Source organism: Ornithodoros turicata, chromosome 4, assembly GCF_037126465.1.
Source record: "Ornithodoros turicata isolate Travis chromosome 4, ASM3712646v1, whole genome shotgun sequence".
NCBI lineage: Eukaryota > Metazoa > Arthropoda > Arachnida > Ixodida > Argasidae > Ornithodoros > Ornithodoros turicata.
In genome coordinates this window covers 2,318,659-2,340,706 of record NC_088204.1, presented here as the reverse complement: position 1 = coordinate 2,340,706, position 22,048 = coordinate 2,318,659, and the positions used below count along the sequence as shown (strand labels likewise).

The 22,048-nt window shown below is 44.9% G+C and overlaps 1 protein-coding gene, 2 long non-coding RNA genes and 1 other non-coding gene across 4 annotated transcripts; 2 read left to right on the top strand and 2 right to left on the bottom strand.

Moving 5' to 3' along the window:
• The first annotated feature begins 2,245 nt into the window (after positions 1 to 2,245).
• On the top strand, positions 2,246 to 8,756 carry LOC135390656 (uncharacterized). Its single transcript, XR_010421807.1, has 2 exons — positions 2,246 to 2,351; positions 6,747 to 8,756. It is a non-coding gene; the product is annotated as an uncharacterized LOC135390656 (long non-coding RNA).
• On the bottom strand, positions 2,486 to 17,430 carry LOC135390657 (uncharacterized). Its single transcript, XR_010421808.1, has 3 exons — positions 17,388 to 17,430; positions 10,774 to 10,909; positions 2,486 to 2,550 (listed from the first exon to the last, which is right to left on the bottom strand). It is a non-coding gene; the product is annotated as an uncharacterized LOC135390657 (long non-coding RNA).
• LOC135390655 (peroxiredoxin 2-like) lies at positions 13,416 to 20,732 on the top strand. The gene is made up of 7 exons (XM_064620453.1): positions 13,416 to 13,510; positions 16,389 to 16,598; positions 19,350 to 19,487; positions 19,548 to 19,664; positions 19,726 to 19,848; positions 20,369 to 20,499; positions 20,557 to 20,732. The coding sequence occupies exons 1-7, from the start codon at positions 13,431 to 13,433 to the stop codon at positions 20,637 to 20,639; spliced, it is 882 nt and encodes a 293-aa protein (XP_064476523.1). The 5' UTR covers positions 13,416 to 13,430; the 3' UTR covers positions 20,640 to 20,732.
• Positions 13,773 to 13,891, bottom strand: LOC135393576 (5S ribosomal RNA). The gene has a single exon (XR_010422676.1). It is a non-coding gene; the product is annotated as a 5S ribosomal RNA (ribosomal RNA).
• Positions 20,733 to 22,048: the final 1,316 nt, after the last annotated feature.

Genomic DNA, 22,048 nt, shown 5'->3' with positions numbered 1-22,048 from the left:
CAGTACAATTCGCAGACACGTATTTTACTACACGTGCGTACTGTATAGGCGCGGTCGGACGCGACCAAAAGACACTTTTGCTGTAGCGCTTTATACACAAGTAGAGCCGGATTTCGCCGTAATTATAGATTTTGGGATAACCCCCGATTTTTACTACCCGATTTCGTGCAAGGCATTTAAGCAGGGAAAGGGAAGGCTGCTTTCTCGCTGCCGCCTGAATTCTGCTCTCATATACGATATACTTAGGTTTATAACTAAGCGTCATATTCCAATATATGTACATATATATATATATACCCGCATCGTCTGATAATAACACTAAACGCGCTTTTACAACAGCTGCAGCCAGCAACAATGTTTACGTCCTACTTCTGCACGTACCATCTGCCAAGAGAGGTCATGACCTCCGGTGCTTTCCTACATTTCATTCGACCAAATACAACGCACAATATGGTGAAGTATAGGTGAACCGTTGTGACAGAATATTCGCCCCACAGAAGGGTTTCCGTACAGACAAAACCGTCACAAAAAAGAAAGGCACGGGGGGGATATGAATGTTCATTCAAGAAAAAAAGGTAAGGTCAGTCAGAGAGAGGTCGGCTTGCTATACAAAAAAAAAAAAAAGAGAGAGAGAAGAAGAAGAAGAAGGAAGGAAAGAAAGGAAAGGCAGTCTTGGATATAGTATCTAAGTTACAAGTAGCTCTGTAGCTAGCTACTTTTTGCAGTAACTAGTTACTTTTCTACAGACGTAACTTATAACTCCACTGTAAACTTTTTCACACCTTTAAAGGTGTGCGCCATGCACATTAAACCTGGTTGCCTAACACTGTACCTCCAGGATGATATTTTACAAAATTCAGAAAGCATTACAAAAGATCAGGTGTCAGTTCAAATCTTGTTCTCATTATGTCTTGGATACCGTAGATACGTGCTAATGCATATATGCATCGCTAGCGATAATCGAGCACGTGCAAGTGTCTACTATACTGTTCAACAATGTTGACACTTGAAAGACTGAATTTTTGGAGGACAGACATCATGCGAGTAAAGAAAATTAGTGCTAAACCGTACTCCATTATGATGTTACCAAAATTACACCAAAAAGGGCGTGCGCCATGCGCATTATTACATCTTTAAAGGTGTGAAAACGGTTACAGTGTATAACGAGTTACCTCTTTTGGCTAATGTAAGTGTTAAATGTAACTAACTACCAACTAGCTACTAGTTCGGGCATCGCAATATTTTCCACGCGTCGGTCCTCTAGGAAATTTTTGTCGGGGCTTCAAATGACCTGCCGTTTTTACCAACCAGGAATTCCACGAATCTTGTCATCTCATACGCAGCTGGGATGGCCTTAGACAAACTCCCATGGAAATTACTCTGGCCCGTAGGAAATCCTCCGTTTATAACCAGGTACAATTACGCTTGGACAGTATCGCGAGACAATATTTTAGTTACACTTATACGACTTTTTAAGCTGTAACTGTAAAGGAACTACGTTACTTTAACGTAGTAACTGTAGCTAGTTACGTTTCGAAAGGAGTACCTGTAATTCTGTTACTATCTTTGCAGGGTAACTGTAACTGCTACTTAGTTACTTTTTTGAGTAGGTTAACCATCGACTGTTCCACGGTAACCACCCGGGTGATTTGTGAAGTTACCACATGTAATCACGACTTTGCTTTAGTTTGCACGCCCGGAAGCAAGCGGAAAAGGAGAGCATCCTATGAACTTGTACACAAAGCAAATAGTATGCGCTAGTTCATATTTCATCCACGTATATTGTACTCTGCTATGTTGATCAATACCTCCTTAATGCTACCTTCAACCTAAAGCAGTCGAATCCGCCGTCCGAATTTACGGAAAGCATTTACCCCAAACATAACCAACACATACTCCACACTACCGTAGCCTTGGGTACGCTCTTTGCCTATAGCACAAATGTGCGACATAAACAGATGTATGGCAATGATGGCTTCGTAATGTTCGTGCCACCCTGTCAACGTGCACTGCAGTATAACCTCGCTGCTTATAGAAGCCAACCAAGGTTTCACGTGAATAAGAGCGTTGCTATACAAATGTGGATTAATGCGCACCAAGCATTTCTGTCGGGAAGCGACATCAACTGTTCTTCCACTTCCCACATTAAGTTATCTGCCAGCTCCAGATGGAAACCACTCCTTGTACGCATGTTGACGTTTTGCTTTCGCACGGGCCTTATCTCCTAACGGAAAGAACAGGGAATGTCACTTCGCAACGAGGGCTGTGTCCGTAGGACTGAGTTGAACGTCTACATGTGTCGCTTTACTGGGTAACATCTAAAGGAAAACCATACATAGGACCGGAATTAGGTGAGACACTTTTGCCCGCTCCTAAAGAGTTTCTGGAAAGGGTATACAGCGCAACTATTCGCTCAGTCGTTAAGTTCTTCGCGTTATATGTTGCGATGTATTATTGTTGCTGCTGTTATTATTAAATAACTTACCTGTCTTTCACATTTTGAGCGTGCTCCCTTTTTTTTTATATCTTCCGATGCTGTTCGGCTTTTCACTGAAAAAGAAAGGACTCTATATTCAAATGCTGCCAGCTGTCACGAACGTAGGGCAATTTTTGTTATAGTTCGTATAGCCATATAACGTTTCATAGTCCTTATAGTGCTTTCTATCGCCACCGCTTCTTTATCCAAACATCGTTAGATGAATCATGATCGGTAGATGTAGAGAAGCGCTTTAGAAAACTCCTTGATATTGGAAATTTACCGCTCCAACACTGCATTCAGCCACGCTGTAGCCACAGTACAGATTTTCACCCCCCCCCCCCCCCCCCCGCGCACACACACACACATTATCCTCACTAACTTTCACCACTACCAACATAAATAAACTTGTCCGTCATCTTTTCCCGATGATCGTTATATTTGGATTGGCTTTTCGAAACCTTGGTCTACATATATATATGTATTCGTCCTGCCTGATTTTACTTACATACACGTTAAGCAAAGGGGACGAGATGGACGGTAAATAATTTGGGGTTAGTCATAATAGAGAGCAAACGTAGATATCTCTCGTGACGCAGAGATGTGTGACGTATCGCCGAGCTGATCTTCGCGACAAAGATAACCTCACGATATAAAAATAGATACAGTGAAACCTCGTTATAAGGATAATTTATAGTACTGAGAATAATTTGTGGCTCTACGTCGCTATACACAGCTATCTCATTATAACGAAGTCTACGGAACCGGGAAAAATTCGATATAAGCCGTAGCGCCACAAAGACAGCGACAGGAGCCTCGGAAGCGCTAAAACAAGCACTTGAGTATGCAAAACAAATGTTGGTGATGAGCCTTGGCATAATTTTGATTTAGATGAAAAACAAAGGTTTTTTCAATATTTTTTTTATATTTCGGTTGAAGTGTTAAGCTGCGTTTGCCATAAGCGCTTTCCCTGACTCAACCCACCCTTCGCACTAAGCGGACACAGCCGGTTCGAAACGCATCCTTGTTTTGTCGGGACCGTGTGTTCGAATGAAGCGATAATTCGAAAAATGCGATTCCGTTATAACGAGAATTTTCTTTACATGCATACGTGTCGAATATTTTAGTCTTAATACACGCCTTACACAGTATTAATGCAGAATATTATTCCACAGACAATATGCACGATAATTACGCAACTTCTACATTTCCTTTAGCCACTAAGATAAAGAAGTTTCCTCCGAAACTTACCCTTAGCACCTTTCCCTTGCAATGAAATTTTGCATTCCCCAAACATTTTTAAAATAAAGTACCGATATATTTTATTTTCCTGCGATGCACTCGTCTGACTTATTCATTCTTTTGAGCGTAAAATCTTATAAAAAGTAAATCTAGTAAAAGGAAAGAATCTAGTAAATTGCTAAAATGATGGCACTGTTGTCTGCGCGTACCTTTGCCGACTACGCCAGTCAAAGGCAGTTTCCTGTGGGCATTTCATATGGACATAAATTGGCTACTCGTACAGCTATCGACCGATTAATTTCGATCGATCGCTATTTCCAACACGCGTAGCACGTATTATGCCCTCCTACCTCGCAATCCTACTTTTTTGCCAGTGTACGCATACCGACGACGCGCGCGTGGTCGCCAGCGCAGCTGCTTCCCGCATTGACGGATAGCTCAAAATCTCGTCAAGGCAAAAGACGGCCTTTAACTTAATACTGTTATTGTTGTTGCCATTACGTATTCATTATCTTATCTGCTGGACGGCCTTATCACTTGATAAAAACGCCACGAAAAAGGATCATTGTGCACACTGGCGTGACGTTGGAGGTGTAACACCGTCTGATGTCGTAATGGAGAAGCAGTCTAGCGAGCGGCCTCCCCACGTCAGGGAATGACGTCAACCTCACTCATTCTCTTACGGGCTCTCCGAAGGAGGTGCTCATAGAGCGCGTCCGGGTCAAAAATGCCGCTCGCGTGCACTGCGGGTCAGGTACGATTATTATTCTTGCACTCTTAAAAATGAACTTCACCGCACAGCACGCTGCTAGCCAGCCATCGTCTCGAATGATATCGTTATCTGCCCTGATTTGTTGAAAACGGGAGGCGTACGCCTTTTTTGTGACATTTATGAACAGCATAAGTGTCACAAAAAAGGCGTACGCCTCCCGTTTTCAACAAATCAGGGCTGATAACGATATCATTCGAGGTGATAGTTGGCTAGGAGCCTGCTATGTGGTGAAGTTCATTTTTAAGAGTGTGGGTAAAAACAACCAGTATTTATCGGTCAACTATTCGAAAGCAAAAAAAAAAAAAAAATATGAAAGGGGATTTCACTGCACCTCGCTGGTGATGCCGACGAATCGTATTGTTCACTCTTTTACATTCTAAAAACAGAACTTCACCGCATAGCACGCCGTGTGCCAACCGTTGCCGAGAGTCATGGGGTTATCGCTTCTGATTCGAGGATAGAGGGGGGCGTACGCCTTTTTGTGGCAATTTTCGTATATCCAAATTGCCACAAAAAGGCGTACGCCCACCTCTCTCTTCGAATCAGAAGCGATAACCCTATCACTCTCGGCTATGGTTGGCGCACAGCGTGGTATGCGGTGAAGTTCTGTTTTTAGAGTGTACGACCTACAGGCTTACTATGCTGTATGATGTTCTCATAGCGACAACCGAAAGGGCACGAACTCGCTCCCAGAAGAAACCTACACTCTTAGAAATGAACTTCACCGCATAGCACGCTGCTAGCCAGCCATCGTCTCGAATGATAGCGTTATCTGCCCTCTGATTTGTTGAAAACGGGAGGCGTACGCCTTTTTTGTGACAATTATTAAGTGTCACAAAAATGGCGTACGCCGCCCGTTTTCAACAAAGGGCAGATAACGATATCATTGGAGATTATGGTTGGCTAGGAGGGTGCTATGCGGTGAAGTTCGTCTTTAAGCGTGTAGGGCTGCGTAAATGAAACGAAAGAAAGAAAAGAAGGGGACAAATGGAAAGAGAAAAGAAATTAAGAAAGAATAAATAAACACGAATGTTTTCGATTAGAGCCCGACGCAACTGTTTTTTTTTTATTTCGTGTGAGCGCCGCGAAGCAACTGTGACTACGAGCGCGGCGTGCAGACGTGGACAGATGGAGAGATTACAGCAGCAAGGAGTGGGGGGACAGGGGGCTTAGTACGAGTCCTGGGCCGACTTCATGGAAAAGTGTGCCGACATTCGCCTGGAAAGTCTGCCGGATAATCCAGGGATTACCCCAGATAGCACAGCGGGAGCGGCGATTCGAACCCGCGTCACCTCCCAGTCGCCGCGTGGAAATTCGTCATCCCAACCAGTATGCGCGGGAGCAGATCAATAATAAAGTAAGATCCGCAGAGTGCCCTCGCTAAATTATATGGTATACAGTGAATCCCGTTTATAACGAACTCGACGGTCGGTGGAAACTGTTCGTTATATCCTGAAATTCGTTACAAGTGGAGTCTCGTTACATTGGGTTTAATACATTGACGGTCGTTTGCGATGTGTTCGTCACAACCGGAAATTCGTTATAAGTGGGGCTGTTATAGCCGAGGTTCACTGTATCTCATATTTCGAGTCAACTTTGCCCTTCCTCCTCGCTCTCGCACAGCACTTGAAAACCCCAACTGTACGTACAAGAAGCACATCTACTCAATCGTTACACTTTCCCCCTATACGTACCAATTACGGATGCTTCTCCTTTGCCTACCACACTTCCCATCTTTGGATCTCACTACCATCCGATATTCGGTTGGTTGGTGCGTTCAGATGTTTGAAAAAGAAGTGAGAAGACCACCTCCTAAGCAAAGCGCACCAGTAGCAGTAACAGATATTACCCCTGTACAGTAACATGTTCTTCATCCCAACAGATTTGTTTACCACATATGCTCTTCATGCAACAACACCAATAAACTACTCTGCGTCTACGAATATATACCCCTCGACGAAATGTTTTTCTTTTTTTTTTTTCTTTTTTGTTATCCCACACCACAAAATTATTGATGTACGTTATGGTGACGCAATTCTTGTAACCTCTGAACTGCCACAGTCTACTTTTTCGTAGTATTATACTGAACTAAGTTTATTGCATTTTCTGTATAACCTTTTGTATCAATGTATAGAGCCGTTAATTCACGCTGTAACTAACACGATGTCCCGTACTAGCTTGCTAGGGACCCCGGTCTGTATATTACGAGTTTTACTACCTGCAAAATGAAATAAAACGTGGCCTCTTCCCCCACAGATCAGCTACCAAGAAGGAAGAAAGCATGCGGCTCTATCACCATCGCAAACACAGCAGCAGCGGAAGAAAGCACGCATGTTTCAGCGGCGGAAGCCAAAAGTCCCGGCGCGAGACCAGAGCCGACAGCGGAGTGGCGGCCAGCACAGAGGTCATGGCGGACCTTGTGCTCAAGCTGGTCGTGTGCCTCCTGTTCATGGCTGTGCTCATCACCTGCTTGGCCCACTTCACGGTGAGCATCCTGCCCAAGGTCATCGTGGCCACTGCCATCATGTGGAGCCTCTGGATGACGGCCAGGAGCATCTGGGGAGACCATCAGCTCATTTTTCTCTAACTCCATCCCCCTACGCTCCACAAATTTCTCAACGCACTCCACCGGTGACCATTGTACAAGAAAGACACCAATGCTCCTCAACTTGCTCTGCAGTGTTTATTATGGAGCTGCGACGACTGTGCCAAAAGTTTTAGTGCGCGATATCGTCGGTCTTCCGCTGAGGTCTTTCTGCTAACTGGCTCGGAGAAATTGTTGATATCTCACTTTTGAGAACGAGTCTCCGGTGTGCGAACTATTTACGTGAGAAGGGTCTCTCGAACTGTCATGCTAAAAAAAGAAGAAATTTATTCCAACGTCCTCCTGATCACGTCCTAAACAGACGCCATTCTTCCTGCCACAACAGACTAAATGATGTTTCTGTGCCTTCTGCATCCATCCACAACCAGCTTCGAGACTTGTGACGGTGCCACACGGCTTGCGAACATTACGGTGGTCCTTGGCTTCATGCAAGTTAGTATCAGGACCATACATATGTGAGCAGCCTATTTAGAAGGAACTTGGTATGCTTTGGGATACAAGACTTGTTCTTGGCAGCTTCGAGGTTTGAAGTGGTGTGGCTACGAAGTGCCTTGCGTACACTCATCAGCACGCTATAATGAAGAGATGCTCACAGTGTGTTCTGAGTTGTCTGAATTAGTAACGCGCGCTCCAGTGCACGTGGATAACACAATTTTAGTGGCGCTTCTGCCGGGCTCTTCAATAGAGGACGGGTCCGAAGTCCGTCTTCCTAGCTGTGAAACACAATTAATTTATTTGAGACTGCGATAATATAACGACCACCTGGTGTTCTCATGTGAGCTGTTGGTGAACTTTGACCAGCGTTCGCCGTGACCGTCGGCAAGACCTGATGTGCCACACCGTTTCTAATTGTCCTCCTCGTCCTAAACGACGTCAATGCATGGCGTGTTCGAAACGCAGTATCGTATATAGAGTATGGAGACATGCAGCTGTGAAGTACAGTGTGACAGAAAATTTCAGGAATTTCTCCGCATTTATGCTCCGACACATGTTATGCTTTGGACCGCACGTTCCAAGCTTGGCGTGCTTGGGAGATAACACGAAGGTCAAGTTATATAGGACTTGTAGGTGTCGCCTCCAGACAGATGTCGCTTCCTACGAAGTGGTCCCAAGGTGTACTCCGAGGAGCACGCAGATCGTTCGGTAAAGACACGTAACCGTGCTTCCTGTTTTTGGTGTGTCCGATACGCACTATACATAGCGACAGCCAGCTCCCATTATGAATCCCAGTACAGCATAATTTAAACACAAATCTGTACACAATAGCAATACGTATAATAACACCCTCCGACGGCACAATATACTAATAACGGCGTACTACAGCAGCGCTGCACACTAGGGGCGCCAGTGTGCGGTCGTGTGTTGCAAAGAACAACAAAGTGGTCCCTTTGATTGTTTTGCTGAAGACGTCCAAACACGAAAGGCGCACAAATTACACTGTCTTCCTCGCAAGAGCACGCACGACGTGCGAATAATTGGGCAAAGACACACGCGTCAATGAACAAGGATGAACGGCACTATACAATATTCCGCATACGGCGCAGACGTCGGCCTTCGAGATGAAGAAAAGTGCCCGTTCTTTTTTGACGCACCCGTTATTACATCATCCGAAGTGATGGCCTTGTCGTGACGTACACATAATTAAAGGGTTCTCCACGAGAGACGGGTTTTCTGCTCTGTTGCATTCTCTCTTCTGGGACTGTGCATAAGGGAGAAGTCAACGGGAGAAATGGTAGTCTTCGTTGTCGATAAAACGCCACAGATGACTGTAACCTAAGATAAAAACAGATAAAAGGCGTAGAGAGCAGCGCTTCCCTCTGACCCTACGTTTTTTTTGTTTTTCTTTTTGTGTTTTTTTTCTCGCGATTTTAATCTGAGGTGCTGTTACCAACCGATCCGTTTCATACATTGGCCCAGCATAGCTGTCTCAAACCCTTCCTTTTTTATGCATATTTTACGCAATGCTGCTGTTACGGATATAAACTCTGAAAATATACTCTTTTTTTTTTTTGCACGAAACGGAGCTGAAGGAAATGTTTGTAAGTCTTAAGAAGAAAGGACAGTCACGCAAGTTTCTATTTTTCCTTTATTTCCGCACTTTATCGCAATTTGCAAATACTTTTGTTGCGCTTTGACGAGAAACTTTGCAACGACACCTTTCCGACAGAATGGTTAACTTCAAAGTAGTCCAAAACAACGGAATCTACTGTAACAGTCCTTTTCTATTTTTCGCACAGTCCCGCATAATGTCCCTCTTGTCCGAAACACCGATGTGAATCTATTTAGGGCGTGTCGCGCTTCCACATTAGGGGTCACCCAGACCTTCGACGCGCGACACTCGGTAAATAAATGCTCCCCGAAAAGCGTACTTTCCTGCAACACCCATTTTGCAGTACCTTACGTAGAACGCAGACAGGTGCCCAAAATTTCGGGTGGGTGTGGCCCGCAATTACTTTATACACGCGCGCTATTTAGTCGTCCCATGTTTGCATTCGTGATGGGACGACCAAATAGCAGCGATCAATGGTAGAGAGAGAAACAGCCAGTAGTGTAAACACCACACGGTGTATCATAGTTGTGCGCGGAATATGTGCCATTCGGAAGAACCAAAGAAAGAAGTGACGCTTCAGGATTGATGGCCTCATAATTACGCAGGGTCTTGCACCAAGTAGTCCATCACTACCACCACAACTACCACACACACACATACAAAAAGACGAAGCTTTTTTTTTTTCTTACATAGAAACATGACTTACAAGTGACCTTCACATTTGAGAGACACATTGTTTTCCATTAAAGACATTGCTTGGCATGCTGTATCCCGAAACAATGATTGGGACGGCATTTGCTAGGATCTAACCGAATTGGGAGTCGTACGTGAATATTTTCTCACGATGTGAGACAGAATTAGCTTGCCCAAAGTGTAGATGTGACTTTCTTTCTTTCTTCCTTTTTTTTTTTTTTTTGCATTTTCGCGCGAATTCGGAAAGTAAAAATTCGGTACTACCCATAATTCGAAGTGAACGCGGCCGCATTCCGGAATATGGTAAAAAGAAGCTGCACAGCTGCGGATCTACAGTGGCCTTCGTTTTGGGGAACCTACCAGGTGCACGTGTGTTCTACAAGGTGCTCCAGGGCATAGTTTCGTGCGCTAAAGTCAAGGATGATTAGAGAGAAAAATTCGGTTCGAACCTAGTACACGTACCAAAATCAATTATCGAATTAAGATATCGGGTGGAATGTCTTTTTACCCCACGGAATGGAGCCTGACTTCCCTCCCTCAATCTATACTCTCAAGTGAACGCCATCATCGCCAGTTCCCACGGAAGCCCATCATGTTTAGGAGTATAACGCATAATAGGCGATCTGAAAATGGTAGAAATAAAAGAGAAATGGACTGGATGACAACCGGCATGACCCACGGACCCGCTTTCATTCTTACCACGTTAATATTTCAAACCCCGCTCGACACTTTTTCTTTACTTCCCGTATCAATCAATCCGGCACTTCTCATATCCCACAGTCAGCGCGTCATACGTGCATGCAATGCAATCAATATCTGGTGGCCCCAATTTGTTTGTCGTATCAGCGACGGGGCCCCGACATCCGGGTCACCCAATAACCGTGCTCCCTCACGAGCACGTGACTAATAACGCTAAAAGCGACATGCATACTTACGTTGACCCTTTATTGCTCTCAAGAGACCCTTCCGTGCGAACCTGCTCATGTTTTCTTGCATTTGCCGAACAGGTATCGCCTGCTGCGAAAGTACCTGGTAAGACGCCTCAAAGGATGACGTCACAGACCCTGGTTCCTGGCAGGACACAAACGAGAAACAATAAAGTTTTATTTCGCATTGTCATTACCGTGAGAACCGCGCACATGCACCGCTGAGAGCGGAATTGATATGTGCCAAGCGAGCTTCAAAGATCTCTCGAGCTAGGAGGTCATACTAGCTTTCTGTGAGCTAAATGACTTAGTGCAGTCGACCATATCGTCGTTACCTCACGGGCCATTGGACGAAAGGCTCCTACATAGGAAATGTGCGAGTAGATATATTTTTAATTCGTACGTTAACGCACATTGGTATCGTAGATACTTTAAACCGCTGCTTTCATATAAAATAAATATGCCATGAACCAATGGCATACGGACCTCCGTATACTGTATTTTTTTCTTTTTTTCCGGTGGACTTTTTCTCCAACCATCCATTCGAACCAACATCCAGGATTAGTGCGATGCATACAACAGAAAGACGACGCGCTATAGGGTTTCCGTTTCTTTTCTTTTTTTGTTATCGAACTTGTGAATAGAGAACTTGAGCGCAGAGAACTTGAGAAGTAGTGAAGGTGTAGCTTTTTTTTTTTTGGGGGGGGGGGGGAGAGAGAATTTGTTAGGAGTAGCAGAACACTTCGGGAGGCGAGTTCAATTTCTCCTCTCTTTTTTTTTTTTCTTCCAAACAAACAAACATTTTTTTCTTCCTCCCTGTAACACCGTTTGCAACATACGCGCCCTCTGTGATCAGCGCCCACTCGTCCCTTCGGGATCTTGATCATGGCGAAATGAATTCCCTTTCATACGTACGCACCACCAGGCAAACACAACAGCGAGGAAAGAAGACTGGAGATGTTCAGTGGTCACGACGCTAAAGTTGCAATCCACTGCGAGATGCATGCAGATGCTGCGCGCGAAATTCCGTGCAAAACACGCGCAGCCGATTTCCCTTTGCAGTGACGTATAAGCACTTGCAGGTACAGGTTTTCGTGACGTAACAGGGGGCAACATGGTAGACCGCGTGTTGAGGGAATCGCTATAGAATAGAATCGACAACTTGCCCCACTAATCTATGGTGGGGTGATTTTCGGGTCAATCCCGGATGCTGCTGACGGAAGGATACCGCTAGAAGCAAAGTTAAACTACGAATCAATAGCTTCGAATTTCGCGTGTCTATTTTACCCGGCGGTTTTAAACATCCCGAGGAATCATGCGACGACGGGGCTTTTAATTTTGGGGAATGCGGGGGTCTCAAACACATGGCTCGGGCACCGCATGTGACCCGCAACGACCTAATTCACTGGCCCGATGGCCCTTGATCACCAAACAAACAAACAAAAAAGAGCTACCATAAAAAAAAAAGACGAACAAGAAAAAAATTAATTACAAACACCATTGAATTTTAATATTTTAGGAGTTGTGTTAAAGTAGCAAAGTCGAAGCCAATTGTGAATAATATCAACTACATACGCCGCTGGATATTTTTTATATTTTTTATTTCCGTGTTAGCGCCGCGAAGCAACTGTGGCTATGAGTGGCGTACAGACGTGGACAGATGGAGAGAGGACAGCAGGAAGGAGTGCGGGGACAGGGGGTCCGTTGGAGATAAGTAGACGCTATAGCGCTCCACGAGAAATACTGCAGCGCCACCACGCAACGTAGTGTCATGTGGTCAGTCTTAACAGCCAATACGGAAGCAGAGTGAGTATGAGAGATTACATTATCTGACGGAGGAGGGAGCGTGACCTCATTGTGTCCAGCCGTCCTATCTGCGACGCAGTAATGTTTTGAGAGCTGACGGACTAGATTTCTTTTCCTTCTTAAGTTGAACACTACTATAGCTCTCTGATGTTTCAATTTATTTTTCCAACTCGAAACTGTGAGCAGAGGCAACAATGCAACGTGTAAATGGGGCATAATTCCAGGGCACCTGAATATTGTATTAATCGTTTGTGAAGAACTACGTAGTATTTTTCTCGAATCGTTTTTCATATTCCACGGTTTGGAAAGGCAGCTTATCTATTCCTCTTGTTGTATCAAGTGGAGTTTTTCAGTAATGAATTCTACACACACCGTCCGGCTCAACAACAACTACACCGCTCCGGTATTTTATATATCCACATATATATTTTATTGTATGGTATATAATAGGGCATTTTACGGTATTTAGCGTCATTTCTATTCTGCGAGGCCCTCCCATGATGTGTTCTTAGGTCAATGCGACCCGCGACTCGATTTGAGTTTGAGGCCCCCCGGTTTAATGTGTGTCGGTCACACGTAAACAAGAACAACAACAACAGCACACTCACTATCACCTCTCCTCTTAGTCCATATTTAAATCTGAGAATCACGTGACATAAAGCAGGCACGCGACACCGTACGATTCCCCGCCCACCCAATTGATTTTTCTTCCGTCCGGCAACTTTATCCGCTTGTCGTGCCGACACAATTTCTCGGACGGCGCTCAACCGCGATGCGTGTTGACGGCCAACCCCATATTCAGCGTGTATAGAGTTGGGATCGACAAAAGCACGGCCAGGCTGTTCGCGCCGCCTCGTCGCATGGGATCAGCCTGCGACTGCCTGGCACAGCAGGTTGCTCGGTTGGACACGGCGCTGCCCAAGGCTGCACATTTTCTCAGGTGAGAAGCATTTGTGTCATCATCGTGACTCCGACGGACGCGATACTATGCCATAATATAGGCGATCGTAATGGTAGCCGACATGGGGGACCTTTTTTGAAGAATTTTCTGTCGCTTGCTTCCTGAGTATAGATTGAAGAAGGAAAATGGTGAAGAGCTGGAAGGGTTCCCAAGTCAACTGAGAACATCATTATGCGTCTGTATTTTGCTATATATATTATTATGTAGTCAAATGAAAGAAGAAAAAATAGAATAAAAGAGTTGCCATCAGCACTCGGTGTTCCCAGGTGGTCTCCCTCCCAAGTACTGACCGAGCCCAATGCTGCTTAGCTTCGGTGATCGGACGAGAACCGGCGTATTCAGCATGGTATGGCCGATGGCGAACGTACTTCTCTAATCGCTTGTGTGCAACCATGTGCTGTGTAGGATCACAGTCGTCCCGTATTTGACCGAAGAATCGATAAGGTCGCTTCTCTCACAGGGATTCTCCACAGCAATAAGAGAAAGAAAAAAAAAAAGTATTGCAATGACTTCTTCCCTGTCGTCTAAGAACAGATAGGACGCCCAGTCTGTGATCGAATTTTTACCTAACCTTATTCCCGCCCATTATCGAACCAAAAGTACGCAAGTATTGACAAACATGAAACGTGCATACCTGAAGGGTGCAGAACGAAACCCCCAGACGCAGGTTCGATATATGGGTTACCCAGAAAAAACACTCAAATGGCTGAGGCGTGTCCCTATACGCGTGTTGTTCCACATTATTAATAAGCACCGAGCAATGGAAGTCTTTCAGATGCGAGCCACGTTATTTTCCCATGAAGGGTTCGGTCAGGTTGGAAGGTCATGATCTGAGACCGCGCAGGGTGTTTGTGAAGGTCCCGTCCAGGGAAGCCGGCACACCTCTAGTGGATAACTCCGTAAGGTACGCAAAGTGAATTTATACTCGATTTCGTTCGTTGATTCACCGCGAAACAACAGCGGCTATAAGCTGTGTACAGCAGCCAAGCAGATGGAAAGAGGGCATCAGTACGAAGGGCAGCGATAGTACGCTTTCTGGGTCACCTTCAAGGGGTACTGTAAAGACATTCGTCTGCACAGGAATACCCCTCCCTCACTCCCTTCTGGATAGTGACATTACTCTCCAGTAGGGAGTTAAAGGGTCTGAAGGGCGTCAGGAGACTCCCTTGAGAGTAATTGAACCCATTAAGGGGATAAGTCGATTTATCCCCTTTCTACTATTTTTGCTGCAATGACATCTACATTCCAGTATGCACCTGCCAATGAAAATTTAGGACCTTTTTGCGATTTGTTGGCCCGCTATACAGCACGGTAAAAAACGGGAAATGCGTGTGTGTCAATGGGACGGAACAATCAGATGCCCCTTTTCTCAGTTTGGGCTTTTTCGACTTATCCCCTTATTGCATACAGAGGTTCAATTGTACCCTCCAAAAAGGAGAGTGATAGATTTATGTGGCAAAGAAAGGAGCTAAAGTACACCATTTTTTAAGAGTGTACACAGCGCGAACAAGCTCAACAGTCCTTGCATATGCACTATAGTAAACTGGAACGAATGTTTACTGCTATACGCTCCACACAAACGAACCTCGTATCGCCAAGTGTAGGATGGGACAAAAAAATAAAACGCCACCTGCGATATCCTGTTTTTTGATTATGTACGGTATAGTGGGGCACTGACCGTCGTCACCACTACCACAGCGACGACAACGACGCCACCGTTCCATACAATGATGCCTCTCAACGCCCCACCGACATGCACTGGGCAGGACAAGAGACGGCATCGTATTCATGACGTACAAAGTGCGCGGTGTCTGACAGGGTGGTGGCGGCAGGGGGCGCCAGCCTTGGCCAGCATGGAAGGTACACGATCCAGGTCGATTAACACTAAGTATATGAAGACAGAACTATTCAAACAGCTATTCACGCGGGACCCGAATGGGACAACTATATACAAGAAAGACACTTCACAAAATGAAGCTATCGCAAACCTCCCCACTCTACAGAACTTGCAACGTCCCCTGAAGCATTGCCCAGTGTTTGAGAAACATAGAAGAAAACTTGAAACGTGTCGTTTCAAGTTTTCTTCTATGTTTCTTGACAACCGTCTATTCAGCTTCTACAAGATTCTTGGACCTCCCGTTCCGATCTGTTTCGTTTTTTAGTCTGTCTACCAACGTCATGATGACGTTTCTCGGGTAGATATTTATTTAGAGGAGTCATTTGTCAGTTCATTGCTTCATCAGTTCCTGTAACACTTCCTACCCGAGCGCAGGATTTTTGTACAAGCAGTGCATGTCCCTATGGAATATGTGTTCGTGGAAGAGATGCAAATTCATGGCCATCGTCGTTCCTGTCCCAAAAGGAATATTTCACTCCACCTTTATACATTATTTTTTTTTTGTAAGTTGTATCGTGATTGTGTAAATAAACGAAATAACATTCTATTCTATCCGCGTCCTGATGGGAGCTGTTACGCTGTACCGTTGTTGGGGTCTCCTCCTGCGGTTCAAGATTCAGATTTCAACTGTCCAATTACGATGGAGATCCCGCGGGCCTATAATATACCGCACCTATAGAGGAGCTGTACTGTATGATATGTTCGGTCTAATCTACAGTACGAACCCCTCGTAATTATGACCACGGTCGTTCCCGAAAATTGTGGTCATAATGCGGAATTGTCCTATTAACGGAGGTTTCATTGCATTGTTCCCCAGGAGTAAGGTCGTAAAGCGCGTATGTCAGGTTATCGGGGGTCATATTAACGAGGGTTCACTGTAGAAGGTTTTTTAGCCTCTCGGCCTTACGAGTAATATAAGCACCATCGCCATCACTCTTATTCCATCGCATTCATGAGCAGTGCCCCACCGGATGCTTACGAAGAGGACACCTCCAATAAGGTCCAAGACAAGCACCAGATACAACACCAAGATAAGGAACTAATCGACCGTTCGGAGGTCCACGACACGGCTGAATTCGTCACTCAATTCCGGCTCGCAGACAAAGATCGCGTGATCCCGACAGCTCCGGTACAAGATATGGACCACATGCTAAACGGAGGGTATCTGAGGTGAGTTTCTTTCTTTCAGCACACACATGTACACAGAGGACGGGCTTCCTCCGTCTGCGTCTCCCGTTCATTCACCATCATCCAGTCGAAATGAGTCATTATTCGTAGGTTTTCCCCTTCCATACGAGTTGCATAAAAATGTTTGCTATATTACTTAAAATACAGCAGAATTGCACAAGTAAAAAAAAATCTAGGAAGGCTCAACCCTGGTACCGGTACTCAAACCGTACCTTTGGTAGTGCTTTTGGGAAAGGGAAGCCAGGGTGAAATCCCCCTCCCCATGCCAAGCTTCCATCGAACCCTCCCTAAATATTTTTCTGGCTACGCCACTCCACATGATCACACGATCACAAGCACACATGTTAGTGTGCCAACCCCTCTAACTACAGTGGCGGATCCAAGGGGGGGGGGGGGGGGCGATCGCCACCCCAAAACGTCAGTTTATACATTGAATTTCCCTCTCCCCCTCCCCCACAACGCGCTCCGACAAAGAATCCCCCCCCCCCCCAAACTGAGGGTCTGGATCCGCCCCTGTCTAACTATGGGTACTTTGCACCATACATCGTTTCAGAGAGGGCCACTTGTTCTTATAAACTACAGCACAAAGGTGGCAGCTCACATGGGTATTGGCCTATCCGATCCAGTTACATGCAAAGGCCTCGTTATACAATCCGTACGTGCAGGCACTGCATTACAATTGCTTATTCGGTGGAACATCCGAAAAGCAAAGAATACGATACGTGCCACAAACTCTCACGAAAACAATACTTTGAAACGAATGTCACTCACGTAAAGACTGTTTTAAAACTGCCTGCGGCGAACAGTATTCTTCTTCGTTTTTGTGTCTCTGCAAGAACAACCATCTTAATTTTTTATGCTCTTTCATGAGTTTTCACGTGCGTAAAATATGCTTCCATCGTCCGTTATGAGTAAAAAAAGGCACTTAAAACGCTATATATATCGTAATTATAAGAAAAGTCGAAGCGAACAGCTGGACCGGCTGGGCCTAGGATCCGATGCCAGCCAACTTTTCTCCGAACCCGCATGACGCGTGAAGCACAAACGGCAGAAGTCACGGAAGATGCCGCATCCTACAGGTTGTTCTCCCTATGCCGCAACGCGCCTCATTCCTCATTGCACAAGCAGCAGACAACTACTACCTCCTACACGCGTTCGAATGACGCCGCCCAAACGTCAACGAAGTCTGGGAATTTCGGAGGACTATTAGTCAGGAATACGTAATAAAAAAATAAAAAAATCCCTCGCAGTGTTCCGGGATTTTGATTTCCGCGCTAGCATGCTTTCATGGGCGGTGTTGCGACAGCGGTTACTTGCGTTACTTTAAGTAAATTCGTGAATTTGTATTCCTCGTGACTTCACTCACGGCGTACTATCTTTGCACCGTGAAATAGGGGGAAAATGAAACACTGTCAAGGAGCCCGCGAAGAGGGAATCACACACGTAACATGAAAAACGGTTAGGAGCAACTAATATTCATTCGAACAAGAACTTTCGTGCAAGAGACTGCAACTCTTCAGGTGACACCTTCCTACCTGAAGAAGTGCAGTCTCTTGCACGGAAGTTCTTGTTCGAATAAATATTAGTTGCTCCTAACCGTTTTTCATGTTACGTGTGTGGTTCCACCGTGAAATAATGTGTTTAGTGGTTATCAAAGTGGCGAAACCATGGGCGAAACACTACCCAGAAACATGGCGGCGAAGCAGACGCTATGTTGACTAGTAGCAAAACTGTTCATTTTTTGTTAATTTAGCAGGCACTGCCCCTCATGTTAACGTTCTCTCAGTACTTGTCGCCAGAACTATAGTCTGCAACATATATTCAGATGTATTTTCCCGCCTCTTATCTGTAGAGATAACATACCAGTTCATCGGACTTGCAACCTTGTTGTTGGTATTGTCTGTTGACTTCTGCAACTGTGACGCGGGAAGTTAAATCATGTGTACTCATATCAGCAGTGATAATCTTTTGCGACTAAGAAATTAATAGTCGATTACACACGATTAAACAGGACGCGTAACATCTTCTGCAATCTGCGGAATCCTCTCGAATCTCGCACTATCCAAATCTCGCCGTTCTCATTGGATGAATAGCGAACACCACGTGACTCTGAAGTAATAAAAGCAGACTGGGAGACCGGAACAAAGTGTGTGTGCGTGGTGTTCTGTGTGTAAAGGCGTCTATTGTTCTCGTCGTCGCAACTCGGTGAATTACTTGTGAGTACAAAAGTTCGGATTCTTACAAAATGCTGGTTGTTTTCGTCTCGGGACTCTTTCATTCGTGTTTAAACGTACAGGAATGCTCCGTTACTCAAAGGGTTACTCGTGCGCGTGTACAAATGTCCCTTGGTGACACGAATGCTTCGCTATTATCGTCCTCAATTTTAGGTACTGTTGATATTTACGTGCGTTCAGAATCAGATTGAAAAGGCAACGGCTCTTGCCAAGCAAATATAGCGACTCGTCCGTGTGATTCCTTTGTGAGCGCCGACATCTTGGCTTTCATACCGGCCGGCGTTGAGATTGCTCAACCATTCCCGTGGAAGTGTCTGCACGGCGGGAATTATTGCATCCTGTATCGCAATGGAATTTCCCGACACAGAGGAGGCGTCTTGCATCATGCTCATTCATTGATAATGTGACCCGTGCTGGAATACTACAAAAACGCGAAGAGATAGTGCATTGCAAGTTTTCTGTCTACTGTACGCCTGGTGTCTCGTGTTCGTCTTTTCAGGGAAATGTCTCTCCCAAAGCTGACCGAGCCCGCACCGTACTTTGCGGGTACTGCTGTCGTCGACGGTGAATTCAAGGAAATCAAGCTCACGGACTACAAAGGAAAATACCTGGTTTTGTTCTTCTACCCACTAGATTTGTGAGTGCGCGATATCTTGGGCTACGTGCGAGGTTTATTCGAGACCCTTTCGATTTGCAGCACATTCGTCTGCCCCACGGAAATCATTGCCTTCAGCGACAGTGCCGAAGAGTTCAGAAAAATCAACTGCGAAATCGTCGCCTGCTCTGCTGACAGTCACTTCTGCCATCTGGCATGGTTAGCACTGTGCATGTTAGTTGTTCGTGTACTGATACGAGGCTCTGGTGTTCGTTTCTAGGATTAATACACCTCGCAAGGAGGGTGGTCTTGGCAGCATGCACATTCCTCTCCTGGCCGACAAATCCTGTGCGGTGTCACGAGCGTATGGTGTGCTGAAGGAGGACGAAGGAATCCCATTCAGGTATGGGTGCTTCGAAAGTGGAACAAATATGGATATATATATATAAAAAAAAAAACCTCAGACACCTCTAAAGATGGGTATTATAATTCGTACGTCCCATGAACAACTTTTCACGAAGCTTCATCTAAACCAACTGCCTTCATATTACCTCCGTCTCCTACTTTCTATTGTTACAAGTTTTAAATTAACATGATTTTGCTTTTGATTGTTACTTAGCTTTTATGGAAATAATTCGGACCCAAGAATCTGTATTTCTTGTAGCCAATGAACAACATATTAAATGTATTACTATACACTATGTGGATTTCCTCCTAAAAACTGAACCACTATTTAATTTGTTTTTCGTTAAACATATTCTGCTTCAAAATACTTTTCAGTATCACTTTTTTCTTTTTTTTTCCTGGCTTTTTAGGCTTTCTTGAAAGATCTAGATTCCTAAAATTCGGCATTCGTCCCATCTCTCCTTTATATCCACTTTTTTTTTCTTCCTACCTGCCACTCATGGCTGTGTGAATTCCAGGGGCCTGTTTATCATTGACGACAAGCAACGTCTGCGACAGATAACGGTTAACGACCTGCCCGTCGGCCGTTCTGTGGAAGAAACACTTCGCCTCGTCCAGGCATTCCAATTCACAGACAAGAATGGAGAAGGTAAACATTTCTCTCCTTGTTGGGTGTTTCTCGTTACATTCTTAATGTCTTTCGTAGTGTGCCCAGCCAACTGGAAGCCTGGAGGAGACACCATGAGGCCGGATCCCAAGGGTAGCAAGGCTTACTTCTCAAAGCAGTAGCAGTTTTATTGGCTGCCAGCAAATGTTAAACCTGTTAAGTTAAATCTCAATTCTGCGTTCCAAGTGTTCAATAAACTGAGTTGTACTGTCTGAGCTTTTGATTTCGTAGTTCGTTCTTTAGTCTGGAGTTAAACTACATGATGTATTATAGCCCATGAGCCATCAGCACAGACATCATAGTTTGCTGGAAGGCACATCCTTTTCTGTATTGAGTAATGTATGTTAATACACATTCTGATGCCAAACAGGACAAACACACTGCAGTTACGTACTATCATTAACACCTGTAGTGCTACATAATTCTTCACAATGGCACAAAGCCCTTACAAAAAAAATCTATATAGACCACTGCAGTCAGTAGGTGTCTTATGTGACATAGGCAGCAAGTATAGCAGTGACAATGTTCTAGCACAAATGGTAATGTAAGCTTCACTTAGCCCTTCATTCTATGTACAGGGCACATTCTATGTAGCAGTTCCTGTTGTATTAAGAAGCCAGTGAGTAATTCCCCTTTTGTGCTGTTCAAGTATGTGCTATTCAAGATTGCTAACACACTTCTGCCCAAGGTATTGTCTGTAGGCAACCTAGTGCCATTGTACCAGCTACTTTTGGGAAAACTCCACAGCAAATTATGTGAAAGAACACATCAAACTCAAAACAGCAGCTTTCATGTGTTGCCAATCAGAGGGCTAAGACGCTGCTACTCCTGTCACCTATGGCAGATAATGGTTGGCCTTACATGGTGGTGGCCAGCACGTTCACTCTTGGGGTTTGCATATTCCCTCAAATTAACAGTCAGTGGTGATCATGTCATGCAATGTAGCAAAGTACCACAGTTATCCTAGAGTACCAGGAGCAGTGTGTTTTAGAATACAACACAGTAAAACCCATTTTTACCCCCCATTTCCATCATGATCACTTTGTATAAAACCCGGGTTTTACCCGGAGCTCTACAGTAGCCCATGCCTCGCTGCCAATCAAATGTGCTAACCATTACACCACATTTGCGCCACTTCCCGACAAGAAGGGATCTTCAACTAGTTGCACCGGTCCTCGGAATCAGCGTGCACGAACCCGCTGTAGTACACTACCCAGCCTCTCACTGATCACACGACACTGTTCAGTTACTGTTAAGAAATGTTTGTGAATTCTATAATTTCACACGGTTCAAACTGATTTTTTGAACAACAGTTCTAGGTTCTTTCAAGGACCTTTGAAGGCTCAGCCGTCATTTTGTCTGGGACGTAAACCACAGCTTATGACTAGGGCTTCAATATTTCACAAAAGAATATTTATAAACTACAGGTATCACGTCAGAGAATACACGCAGACTGCACAGTGACCCATTCAAAAATATGACTGACTACTCCTGAATGTTAAAGATCATCGGACAGAAAGGAAAACTGAGG